Source organism: Hypomesus nipponensis, chromosome 14, assembly GCF_054491055.1.
Source record: "Hypomesus nipponensis isolate SF chromosome 14, ASM5449105v1, whole genome shotgun sequence".
Classification (NCBI taxonomy): Eukaryota; Metazoa; Chordata; class Actinopteri; order Osmeriformes; family Osmeridae; genus Hypomesus; species Hypomesus nipponensis.
In genome coordinates this window covers 13,997,816-14,011,339 of record NC_140374.1, presented here as the reverse complement: position 1 = coordinate 14,011,339, position 13,524 = coordinate 13,997,816, and the positions used below count along the sequence as shown (strand labels likewise).

The following is a 13,524-nucleotide window of genomic DNA, read 5'->3' as shown; positions in this document are numbered from 1 at the left end:
TCCCACGGCATTAACATTACCCAACCCAATCCCAAAGTGCTGTGGCAATCAAAAAGTAGGTGCAAAGTGTTCTCCTTTTGAGTGTCTACCTTATGCTTTCATTCTTTCTTTCCATCCTTTACAACGGACACAAGAAATGGAGATTGACAATGATCTGCATGTACAAACAGAGACTGTGATTAGAGTAGAGCATGACGTTATTGATCCCAGGGGACATTGCCCTGTTACAGCCACATTGACAGGCACAAAACAAAGATATGCAGTACACAGTATGTTTGGAAAGGGGGAAAACCCAGCACACCCTCTGCACAGGTGCTAGTTCCAGTAAAGTCATGTCAGAGGGGACTGGTTGCTCAGAGCTAGTCAAGTGAGAAAGGTGATTCCTCAGAGACCTTTGAGCCAGTCACTTCTGAGTTTGACTTCTGAGTTTGACTCTTTGTTTTACTGGGTGGGTTTTGAGGACAGTGCAACTGGAGGGAACATTGAAACATCACTTATCTCAGTAGCATATTTGTATTTGCCACAGCATTTTGCATAAATGTATTTGTGGAAAATCAACCAATCCATAATAAGAATATGAATTTGTATTGTAATATTGCATTCCCCGAGGGAAGTAGGGTGAAGTGCCTTGCCCAAGGGCACAACGTAATTTGGCATAGCCGGGAATCAAACCGGCAATCTTCTGATGAATAGCCTGATTCCCAAACCGCTCAGCCATGATCTGACTCCCTATATATTGAATGGCTTCCAACCTAAGAAACAGGGAGTCAGTTTGGGCTAACATCCAGGAGTCAAAGGATAAGTAATCCTTAAACATTTTGGATACTCCCTCTCTCTTACACAATCTGCTGGTCTATCAGGCCAACAACACACACACACACACACACACACACACAGTTCGTCAGGCCCACAAGTGATGCAACACTACACCAGAGATCACACCAGAATTGCTCTGTCGTCTGAAATCCCTCCTTAGGGTTCATGTCCTCTTCTCATCACTCCATCTCTCATTACCATGGAGACGACACCAGAGCTCTCACTGTATCCAAACTGACATGACTTACAGAGGGCCTTTGGTAACTGTAAGCTCATTCCAGGAAGTAGGCCAACCTTCAAATGAGGGACGAGTCAGTGACTTATTAGTCCATCACGACTTACATGCTCAGGAGGACGTGGCAAGAGGGCAGACCTTGTCACGGTTAAGGAACACTTTGTACGCACTGATTATCTGTCCATTATGAACTCCAGTTCCCATGTTGCACTACTGCTAATGGCAAGGTAAAGGTCCCAGTGTCCCACCAAGACATGTGCAGTGAGAAAAGAAGTCGGGATTAGTGGATGGGATGAAAATTGAATGAGCAAGTGAAGTCATTAAACTTTCCTTGAAGTCCTTATTGCAGCTAAGCTTATCACAGACAGTAGCTCATGCATGTGTAACAGTTGTAAAACTGTGAAACTCACTCCTCAAGTATATAACAGGCCACCTGCGTCAACGAAGAGCTAGCTTTTCGTTGGCATAGCTGGTAGCGGTCATGCTTGGCAAGTTAGAGATGGCGTGTTCGAGCCCAGCGAGTGGCGAACATCGGGCCGTAGACCTTGTGACGGAGCGTGGCCACATCTGTTACACATGCATCATTTTTCATGCAACCCAATCCAAATTCAGGAACGTTCTGAGCTACTCTAAAATAGATTACCCATGGATGTACTTAGTATTGATGGTTAGTGTTAAGCTCTACATTATTGGCTAGCATACTGTGAGGCTAAACTCTCTTTTGCAGTGTAAGAGTTCATTAGACTGGCAAGCAAACATATTGGGCTTGCACAAAACGACAAAAGTGCTAAGCCAGGCTAGCATGCAAATGTTTGTCTTGGTTGGGTCAGTGTACTGACTAAATGTATAAATGTAACTGCATGACTAAATGTAATGTACTGGGTTAACCTGGGCTAGGTTGGATTAGTCTTGCTTGGGTTGTAATTTAAAGCACGCTGTACAGTCGCGGGGTAATGCTAGCATACATGACTTTGGGTTTGAACACCTCAATATGCTAATTAGCACCACCAATGTGCAGTAGTGTGGTGTTTTGTGACACACATGCCACTTGAGGAGTCAGGAGCTTAATTACCGGGAAGTAAATAACAATGCCGCGCTCTACTCGACAGCTACAAACAACCTCGTTGCTCCTTTCACACACGGCGCCAGCAAGGAACACGAGCATAATTTTCTTTCTGCCTCTTCTATTTCTCTGTTCACTTTGCTCTTCTTTTCCCAGCAGATGTGATTGTTTTGTGCTGTCGCTCCATCCTTGAGTGTCTTGATGAAAACTGAGGAAGTGAGGACAGCACCACGAGAGCGATTACAACAGCAGCAGTGTGGAGGAGAGGAAGATAATTAAAACGCAAACTCCGCCGTGATGAAAATGGTCCCGAGAGGACCGCACCACTGAGGCTGCTGGGTAAAACACGAGAAGAGTCAAGTCGCCAAAACGGTAAACCAAGACTTAACACTGGTGCCACAGTATTGATCCTCCCATCTGCCAACAGACAATTTCCTGTCCACCCAGGGAGCATTTCCTGTTGGACGGCATGAAAGGCTGAGTTGCATGATCTGCCAGGGAGGTAGAGCCAAACCATCTGCCCCAGGGCCAAACCCGGACTATGTTAGCTGCCCTTCCCTAATGATTGGGTTAAGAAATGTAAGCTCTTCCCAGCCAAAAGCGGCCCGATATAAAGGATCAGATTCATGTGGTTTTTGTCTGAATTGTATTTAGAGCCAGTTGGCAGTTTGAGATCTCAAGCTAGAACATTGGCTTTATCTACATCCTCTTAGTCAAGGTTCACAGATTCACTACAGTAGTTTGTATCTTGACCTGGTTATGCATTTTTTACTATGACATGCAGTGCTTACTTGTGAGGGGTGGACTCATAGCGTTCCAATTATGAGGTGCCTTTAGAGTGTCATGAATGTTTTATAACTGTAGTCTAAGCCAATAATTCAATCTGCCTATTGAATCCACCACCAGTCACCATCGGATTATCGGGCATGTTTTTTCCTACTTGTTTTTATTAGCCCTAAAGCCTCCCTCTGTATGACATATTCATCTTCTGTAGGTTGCCATTCCCTTTGGAAATCAAGGCTTTACCTCTGTGCTGAATCAGCTAGCGGACAGAAAAAGAAAACAATGAATCAGGAAGTCTCGACAGTGCTCCTCAGCATGTCTGGGCCAGATAATGACTGTGAAATCCCATTACTACAGGAGCTTTATTTGACGCAGGATAAAGTAAATACACAGAGGATCTGAGCCGATGAATTACACCTGTCTGTGGGCCTTTATCCTTTGCTTAATATGAACTGGGGATGGGGGACCGCTATATTCACACTTATTGCTACTGCGAAAGCAAGTTGCTGAGAGGAATAGAGATTTAATCCATGGGCAGGCTGACTTGCTCTATGCAGGCCAGTTGGTGAGTGTGTTTGCTCTCACGTCATAGCTCTGTACCCTATGGAACCCATGCATGTAGTCTGCGATCTATACTGAACATTAGTTTTTACTGTGGTAAAAGCATACATGGTATACTGTGCACCATATGTTCTGAGTGTCCTGTCCAAAAATAATTTCTTGTGCCAAGGCCTCGTGACCTGAGAACATTTCTTGACGTAATAATTTGTGTGGTCTCTGGGAACCTCTATAGATGCAAAACAACGCATATCTTTTTATTTATGTCTTCTCATCCTGCAAATGCAGCCTCATGCTTCTTTTTGCGTACTCTGATTACAAGGTTTAAAAAATAAATAAATAAAATACTGCTAAATAATGTTCTTGTTTTTATGGTTTGGAAGAGGTTTGAGTAGGTTCAAAACAAGTATTGCTTAAATTACAGGGATGTGGTAAAAAGTCAAAATTCTTCTCTAAGAGCTATAAGATGGCTGTACACAGCTCAGCAAAACTATTAAACTGATTACATATACTTTACTAGTTGAAGGATTTCATTCAATCAGACATCAGGCCTGCACACAGATTAAGGTACTTCACAGCCACAATCTCTATAATGTAACCATGTACAATATGCAATCATATGCTGCCACATGCCAAGATCTCTGAAATTCACTGTGCTTCGGGAAGTTCGAAAATTACTTTAAAAGCCACAGGGGAGGGAGAAAAAAGTCATTTAAAATGAGCTTCAGATGGAAAAAGGGGTTGGATCTGCAGCAATAGAGAATTGAAGAGAGAATGATCTAATATAAAAACTAATGTGTAGTCATCTGCTAAAGTAGAACCATTTTCTGGCATAATGGAACATTTACAAAGTACTTGAAAGTATGTACTCAAAATACTACTTTATTCTCTCAAATATTTGCTATGACAAGTTTCACTTTAAATGTTGTTATTTACTTTGAATATCTTTTACTGATCATTATCCAGCAATTTGACAGCACCCGGCATCTGCTTGATGAACATTGTTTAGATGCCTGGAGATAGAGGGGTACATACTGTGTAATTGTTTAAAAAACTGCATTATGAAGGGATGTCCATAGTGCATGCTATGTCATGCTATATGTTTGCAGCCAACATAGCACACTACTGTTATCTACACACATTTGGAACAAAACTAAATTGAGCTGACACTTATACAAATTAAAGATATGTAACCATGCACATATGACCAGGCTTTGGAAGTAAGTGTCCAACTCTTAACCCTCTTTAGTGAGGAAGCTGATGTGATCAAAGTGCAGATGGACAACTTATGTACCCTTATTTGTGACTGATTCTATTTTATTTAGTCAGGAAGGGAGAAAATATCTCACCTGCAGAAAGTAAGGTTTTCATTTACTGTGACTCATCCATTATTCAATTGCATTTGTGTAATGGAACAGGTCTGGAAATCCATTAAGCAAATCAAAAATGGGGAGGAGTTTGCAGTAAAAAAAAATACAAAATGGCTTCCTTGGATCACAGTACTTTTGCTCAATATATAAACATAAAAGCTGAATAATGTTGTCTGTTAAAATACTAATACCTACAGTTGGCTGTTTAGCTATGGTTCAATCATTTCAATGGGAAAGACAACCACAGTTTCCAGCAGCACCTGCAGAAAGTAAATTCCCATGGCCACAAAATGGACCTGTGCAACTTCCCCCACAAAAACCAACTGAAGAACCTGTCCAAGTGCTTGCAAGACAACATGAATATTTGAAATCTAAAGAGACTTCTGAGGAATCTTTTACCTGGGAGTTTCCAGAGGATCCTGCCGAAGAAGTAAGGCCACAGCGTTTTGAGACTAGACCAACTTCTCACTCTTACAACAATGTGATGGTTCAGTGTGGGCTGAATTCCATTCGTGTGGAAGTCAAGCAGGATTTATTTGGTATCGGTCAACCCATCAAAACAGAAGATCTCAACCTTGGGGGGTGCATGGCAACAGGCGAAGATGCTAACTCTCAGGTTGTAATTTTTGAGTCGGAGCTAGACAGATGTGGCAGCGTTGTAACGGTAATTTGATCATGTCCTTTTTTTTACCATGGCTAGGCTTAATTTATTGAGAGACAAGGGGGGGAAAATGGTTTAATGGCACTGTTTCTAGATTGCTGAGGATACACTTGTCTATGTCTTCGTCCTCCACTACAAACCAACTGCTCTTGGCAACACTCCAATTGCACGGACGTGGGAAGTATCAACTTCCGTGGGGTGCCACTACCGATGGTAAATACCGATGCCACCTCAATGTACTCTCCTTCAGCGAAGCTTGCCTTGAAATAATTTTTTTGTTTCACAGGGAAGCTTTGAATCCCAATATAGCGCCCTTTACCACCACCAAGGTTGTAAGGGAGCCATTGCAGTTCTCCCTAAAAACCATGCTTGGTAGGTAACATGAAAGGCCGGTAACAAAAACATTCCCTAGTATGTACGTCTGCCTCAGTCAGAGGGGAAGAACCCCCCCCCCCCCCACTGTTATTTGGGCTTGGAAGGTTAACTGATCCAGAAAAGAAATTGAGGAAAGTAGTCACACCTTTAGTCCCTCTGATTTTGTCAACACAGATGATTGGAAAACAGAGAGACCAACCGCTGAGTACTTCTTGGGTGACATAATCAAACTAGAAGCTTCGGTCAGTCAGTTCTACCACGTTCCCCTCCGTGTGTTTGTGGACCGCTGTTCTGCAACCGTTTTTCCAGACACCACTTCTTACACAAGCAAAGCCTTCATTGACTTCCATGGGTAAGTAACCTGTTAAGACTTTTTCTCAACTCGAGGTGCCAAACTTTCCTCCTCTGATTCTATTTATAAATGCCCTTCAGGTGTTTGAATGTCAAAGTGGCAGGCTTAAACTCCCGGTTCATGCCTCGATCCCAAGATGACATCCTCCAGTTCCAGGTGGAAGCTTTAACCTCTTCAAAGGAATTCAACTTGGTGAGTGTGTAAATCTTCTGCATCAGGTTTTGTTCCGCCACACGCTAAACATCAGGAATTATCTCCTCTACAGATCTACGTCACCTGCAAGCTGAAAGCCACCAAAGCTTCTGCTCCTATTGATGCTTTGAATAAGGCTTGCTCCTACTTTGATGGGTAAGTAGGCTACTATAATACAGACTTTCCAGGGTATGTTTACTGTAAAGTGCCCTTATGCAATGGAGATTTGAAATTACTGGTAGAGATCTTCAAAACTCTTGTTTTCTGAAGTTTGTGGATGCCAAGTGGTAAGAAGAAGGGGTCTTTGCCAACTATGCCTAGGTGGTCGGAGTCCAGTGGAATAAACAAGGCTTGTGGCTGCTGTAGCACAGAGACTAAATGTGGCCCAGAAGTGCAGCATCTGCTTCATGCACCAGGTATGTACTGTAGCCTAGTAACATCAATAACTAACGTGCAAACTGTGGCAGTAAAATTATATGGATCTTGCTTTCTCTAAAGGTGTGCAGTGGGAGCAGGAAGTATCCCTTGGGCCAATCAGCATCAAGGACAGGTCCCTTAACAGAGGGAAAACCTGAAATGTTGCCTGGTGGGGAAAATAAATCCATGCCCTGTCTTCATTGAATGCCCCAGCATGATTCATGCAAATTTGACAAGTTATGGAAATTAAGGCTTGTGTGAGCTATGTATTTTGGGGATTCAACAAAGCCTGACTGTTGTTGGCCAGTTCAGTGTGATCACCATTTTGCTGTAAAAGTTCATAAGGTTTTGCGTTGTGGACTATAAATTATTGTTGAACATTGTATTGGGCTTTTTCTCGTCATTGCTACACGTGCATTGCGTTTAGTGTCTGAACTGGGGCTGTGACAGTTGGCTGTGACAAAATCTGGAGTGTGCATGTGAGGAAAGGTGAAGGTGCTTGTCGACAATAAGGGGTAATTGACCGTAAAGAATGAACTGCAATTCCACCACAAAATTATGCTACTTTGCTCCTAAATACTGCTGTTTTGAAGGATGAAAACCCATTTCAATTCCTCCAACAAAGAGCACAGGGGTATTGTAAGGGATTGCCTGAGGTGTTTTCAGTTGTTTTCTCAAGTACAGAATGTTCAGTCTACACCATTTACTGCATGAGAACAAGGTGACAATCTTGGTATTTAAACTCTACCTCCTTCGAGTGGTATTTTGCCAGACCAGACATTAACTGTAACCTTCTGTGTTTTTATAAACCTAAAAGCGTCTTGCTGATTTTCCTGGGAAAGTCAGAGTGCCATGGGTACTGTGTTCACTGAACTACAACGAAAATTTGGCTGTGAAAATCTATGGTCTGAGACAATACAAATTACATTATAGATCCTCACACAATCGATAACAAGCCACATGGAGAAAAAGTAACTAATACCACACCATTTAACGCTTCCACTTTAATTAAAGGGTTTATTTGATGTAATTGAGAAAATGGTTACACTCCAGAGTGTTTAAGTGAACGTGAAAAAATACTTTTACTGTAGTTCCTCTGTAAAACTGCATAGGTTCATGAGATGAACTTGAATAATGTTGTGTAATATATATTTTCATAATCTTGGTTGAATCAAATTGTTTACTAAATTACAATTGATCACCTGTCAACAGTTGAGGCTTTTGTGTTTAGAATTTGAAATCCACTCGTGTATGGCTAATGCTGCCAATGTGCCATTCCCATTTTGAATCCTCCTCTAAACTCTTTACAGCATTTCACACAACGTAATCTTATTCCTTCACACAGTCATGCAAATTCATTTGGATACTTTATCGAACATAATTGGAGTGGAATTGGTCCAAAGCCTTTTGCATCACATCTATTCTTCTCCAAGAGTTATTTCCAAAGCATAAAAAACTATTAAGACAATTAAATCAATTATTATGTAAATATTTAAATATGACTTGTGATGAAAAAACAAGCGATTAAATACTTTAAGTTTGCATTTTCTGTTCTGTGAAAGACTGAGGTTATAATATTTATGTTGCTGTTAATTATTATTTGAAAGTGAGGGCTCAGAAATTAATGAGCTTTACTTAACCTTCTAGAGCTAAGCAGCAAATGTGGCAGGTTTAACTCATCAATCTCCTGGAAATATTGAATCCTTCATTGCCTCCATTAACCCATGTGGCTTTGCCTATTCAAACGTTCACAAATATAGCAAAAGGAACTTTAATCTTTCATCAAAATTATTTATTAAAAGAAAAAGTGTATGAGAAGGACCATGAACTTGTTGAAAGAGACCTGATCTAACGCTAATCGAATCCTCACAAGTTCTTGAGAACTCTTTTTGAGAACTTTTCACTCGCCCTAATTTGCACCTCCGTGGTGTTGCATGCGTCATTGTGTACAGACGCTCACAAATAATGCCACTCTAGGGGTAAAGGAAAGAAAAATAAGAGCTTTCTCTGAACGATTCAGACACATCCGTGTTGATCCGATAGCCATCTCGGACAAAATACCTCATCAGTTCATCACAGAGATAATTCCAACCCATTTCCTGGGCTTCCCTCTCTGGGTTGTCAGTCAAAGTCTCATTTACACCTCCGTAATTGGGCAGTGTGAGTGGCTCACTGCATGGCTAGCACTCGTCTAATGAGAAATCCCATGCACTGCTGCCCCTCTCTCGGCCTCCCTTGGGTAAGAGCTCTGCAGTGGTGAAAGTGTGTGTGCGTCTGTGCGCATGCCTAGAGGAAGGGGGCAGGGGTGTGTGTTGCCTACTGGTGTGTGTAGTTTGTATGTGTGTGTGTTTGTGAAGGGTATAGTTAAGTGTATGTGTGTGTTTGTGAACTATATGGCAAAGTGTTTAGAACCTGTCACCAACATGGCTAATTGCCTTGTAAAAGAGCAGATACTTCATGCCAATAGGTAGGCCTACTGCATTGCGCCAATTCCTAGGTAATTGTGGTGCTCTCTTGTGGTTTTATATTACAAGTTATACAACTTACAGGCTTTCAGCTGTTTCTGATGGCTTGTCAGTATCTCCATCAGAAAAGACAATCTGCATGCATTTGCTCACGTTTTGTTCACACTGTTAGTGCTGAATGTTTTGCTACCCCATCATGGAGGCAGTGCAATTAGCCTGGAAATGGTTCCTTATTTTATTATTTGACTTAGGCCTACCGACCGACCCGTAGAAATAGAAACAAGAAGGGGCAAAGAGTGATCTCTGCACGAACGTTAGGTGTGTTACGACAACCAAGGTTCATATGCTAAAAAAGCTAGCGTAGCATAAAATCCAGAAAACGTGTGTTTGCCATACATTGGGGTGTGTCAACAGCACTAGCGTACATTTGAAACCCCGCTCATCCCCAGAGGTAATCCCTAGAGCCATTATTGTCACTGGCCATTGAGCTGTGGATGGTATAAGTATATGTGCCAGCCTCCCGAGCACTGGTGTGTTTTGTGTTTGTTTGTGCGTCCGCTGGCTCGGGGGAAGAGGCAATTAAAATTGTAAACTGCAGCCGTTCCACTCAAATAAACCATCATTAAAGGCCAGCATTCAAAGTCATCGTCTGCAACAAATGTTGCAGGCTGTCAAATATCTCACAGTTTCACTGGAGTTTAGCTGAGGGGGTGGTGAGAGAGATATAAAGTTCAGGAGAACATTGTGCCTTTGTAAAAACATATTAGCTTGGCGTCCCTCATGGATCGTAAATGAGTCCCCTTGTAGTTCGGAAATGATTGATGTGCCCTAACAAGCCCCAGTTTCACAAGCAGCAAAGTCAGATCAGAAAGTGAAGCCTATACCCGGTAAGTGTTAGAGTGAAGCTGTACAGTAAGCTGTTCAGTATTTGGTGTGTAGCAGCAGTGTTGGGAAAGGGAGATCTGTCAACCTTATATTATCCACTTTGAAATGAACTCAAACACCCTGGGATGTAAAAAAAAACATATTAACCTCTCAATAAGATCCGTAATGTTTCAACGTTAACGACTTATCTTTCTCTTCATTTTGAAGCTCAACTTAACCAATCGCTATCGCCGACAGGTTCAGGGCTGTTTCCGATGCTTTCAATTAACTTGACCCGCCCCCCCCTTCCCTCCCCCACCACACGTCCTCCCCCTCCCTTTTGGGATTCATGACCACAACATTCCACTCCACCAACCTGTCAAATGCAAGAAATGAGATACTAAACCAGGTAATGGAAATCAATGACCAGTTGGAGTACACTGGAGGAGGAAGATGCAACAAATGGCCACCGCAGAGTATTATCATCACTCATTTGCCTAACAGATGCCCCCAATCCAGTGCACACAGTGATTATTCCAGTATAAATTTTATTTGTGCTGTGAAAGGTTTATGTGGCTCCTGCTGTATTTCATCTAGAGGCTTCTGGAATTAAAGGACTCAGCTGAAGGACACAATTAGTGATTGGAACCACCTTGTATTGCGTTTGGTTTGCCATTCAGCATTTTTTTTATCTGAGCGAATACTGCAAGAAAAGGGGTGAACAGTTTCCGGTGTGAATTGCGTGTTTATCAAACCAATCAGGGACAGGGCAATGTAGTATTTTGTTAAGAGCAAGCGCAAATGCCAACCTATCCTGTCAAATATGCACTAAAATCTATTTTCTAATAATATTGAATCTGCTTCCTCACATTCAAATTCCAATATGCGGTCCATAGTGTGCTACATAGTCAACCTTCAACAAAGAAAGGTGTTGAGCAAGGTGTTGAGCAAATCCTACAATAGGATGCACACCATTACAGTAGTTCAGCTCTAAAAGACAACATGGGTGACCACAACAAAAAGCTCAGAGAGATGTGAAATCATAAGTGCAGTAGAACTCATCGACTTGGGAAAACCATTTGTCATAGAATACCCTTCACCATAAGTATCATTCTTAACTTTTCCCACCCAACAGCTTCTGTGACAAGATAAATGTGCGCTATCCAGTGCACATTACAGACAAAGTGAGGGTGATTAGAAGGCACCACAGTAATTACATCCAATTTATTCTGCCCTGTGTGAGATTTAAGTGGGTGGACAGTGGAGGGGGGGATGGCACAAGAAAGAGAATACATTTAAAGTAAATTACACTTTACCAAAGCAACAAAAAGGCAAGAGAGGGGGGGCGAAAGCACTGATTTGATAGCTCCAGAGCACAAATAGGTTAGCAAACCTTGCTTGTGAGCTAGCGTTAAAGTAAAAAAAAAAAAAAAGACCTGCCATTAACGTCTGACATAAGAATGCTGCAGAACCTTATTGTTGGTGTGGAACTGCAGCATCATGCAGAGAGTGGAGGACATGCTCCTCATTACCCCAGTAAGGTTACCTTCCCATCCAACCCTTTTCAGCTACAGACATGGGCTACATGGAGGTTAAATAGGAATCAATACACTTCTACCCGTAGGGGAAATTATAGTATAGAGAATTCCTCATGGTTGCATATAAAGTATATCTCAACTTTGATACAGTACAAAGTACAAAGTGATAGATTTGTTACAGAAGTAGTTCCCTCCTCCCACCAAAACTAAGAGCACATTTTCAGCCACTCTACAAACTGCTTGGCAAGTTCATAAAAAGATTGCTTGGCCTATGGATGGATTTTCGTTCACAAATTGAAAATTCATTCACATTGTCTTTTCTGGGATATGTTGATGAATGTTACTGAATAAACAACATTGTTTCACATCTACTTGGAATTTTTACAGCAATTGTAAATAGCGCAATGTGTCAAACTATTCAACCACGACTGACCCCATAGAAATGTATTCATCCCATTTTCAACTCTGCCTAAGTTGGTCCACAGGGCTTCTCAGCTGAAAGTGAATAAAAATGAGGTGCCACTCTCTGGTTTAAGCAGTGTTTAAAATCCTGAACAAGTATCAGCTCTTCATCAATTCCCTCTCCCAGCTGTTGTGGAGGAATAAGGCCATTTGTCAAATAGTCCCACCATCAATATTAACTACACAGGAAACCTTGTTTAATCGCCCAGACCTATTTGTCCTTCAGACTAATGAAATGTGGTCCGTAGTTGAGTAACTGTGTCCTTTGTTACAGAGAACAGAAGACAGTCTCTGGGGTAAAGACAGATATAGAAAAGAAGTACAACACTCTAGTTTCATATAAAATGGTATGAACCATTGAGAATACTTTTAAGTCATCAGCAATGCTGATGCAAAGGTAGCTTGAAAAACATGCTTCTTTAAAAAGGTAATATAGAAGTTTTCTCAGTGACTCTAAAGTGCCTCATAATCCCTCATTGTCACCATAGTCATTTATAAAGGAATAAGTCCAACATAATTCTTAAAAGAAAAAAAATACACACAATAAGTCCAAAAAATCTCTAAACATGTCAAACTGGCTGGTGAGACAATTAACATCTTCTTACAGATAAGTACGTAATTAAACTGATTTGAAGTTTCTCACAGCTCTGCAATACCTTCATTTTATGAAACATTTACACCCCTTTGCATAATGACATTTCATGTCTGAAGTTGTATTCAGTCAAGGTGTGGAAGATATTGCGATTTCCTGTGTGCTTACATTATTCACTAATCAATAGACCTAGTCATTGGATACTAGTTAGTATCTTCTCATGTAAGTTTGCTATTAATAAGAGTAGATTGTGTCTATGTGTCAGGGTTAATAGATGTTCGGGATCAGGAGAAAGTACGGGTAAACGTCCTTTGTCATGACTACAAGTAGAGTGCCAACTATGATCTCTCTAGTCTGAGTGGTCATGTGTGAGCTGTGAATCTCTTTCTCTGAGACTGTTGTAACGTCTTTACTGCCTGACTGTCACTATCTATGTTTACATTCCTGTGCCCAATAAAAGATGGTCCTCCGGCCTTCAGAGCCGAGAGAGACATGATTGAGACCTAAGCATGGTGTGGTGTTGTCATTTTATTGTCAGAGGTCTGGTTTTCTCTCCCAATCTGCAGATTGATAAATACTTTCTTCATCAATTGGCGTTGTCGAGCGGCAGGATTGCAGAACCAGATCCAGGAGAGACCCACGGCGGCACCAGTATAAAGCAGAACCCGTGGTGTACAAAACAAAATGGTGAGGGGATCCTTTTCCATAACCCCATTCTTCATCAAAGGTAAACAAAGGCATTCTTCTACAAGGCTTGTGGAGACAAACTCTGTACTTTCAG

The 13,524-nt window shown here is 41.5% G+C and overlaps 1 protein-coding gene across 2 annotated transcripts; it reads left to right on the top strand.

Annotated features, from left to right (window-relative positions):
- Positions 1–4,962: 4,962 nt before the first annotated feature.
- On the top strand, positions 4,963–7,205 carry LOC146258731 (zona pellucida sperm-binding protein 3-like). 2 transcript variants are annotated; one of them, XM_084672148.1, is made up of 8 exons: positions 4,963–5,489; positions 5,581–5,699; positions 5,773–5,858; positions 6,036–6,213; positions 6,294–6,405; positions 6,479–6,561; positions 6,727–6,821; positions 6,904–7,205. In XM_084672148.1, exons 1-8 carry the CDS (start codon positions 4,992–4,994, stop codon positions 6,978–6,980), a joined length of 1,248 nt encoding a protein of 415 aa, XP_084528274.1. In that variant the 5' UTR covers positions 4,963–4,991; the 3' UTR covers positions 6,981–7,205. The 2 variants fall into 2 exon arrangements, with proteins under 2 accessions (XP_084528274.1, XP_084528273.1); XM_084672147.1 differs by having other exon boundaries at positions 4,977–5,255; positions 6,904–7,070.
- Positions 7,206–13,524: the final 6,319 nt, after the last annotated feature.

Coding starts and splice junctions, on each gene's coding strand:
- LOC146258731 (XM_084672148.1), top strand. CDS start 4,992: ATGTTGTCTGTTAAAATACTAATACCTACAGTTGGCTGTTTAGCTATG. Junction 6,406..6,478: donor CTTCAAAGGAATTCAACTTG/GTGAGTGTGTAA, acceptor TCTCCTCTACAG/ATCTACGTCACCTGCAAGCT. Junction 6,562..6,726: donor GCTTGCTCCTACTTTGATGG/GTAAGTAGGCTA, acceptor AACTATGCCTAG/GTGGTCGGAGTCCAGTGGAA.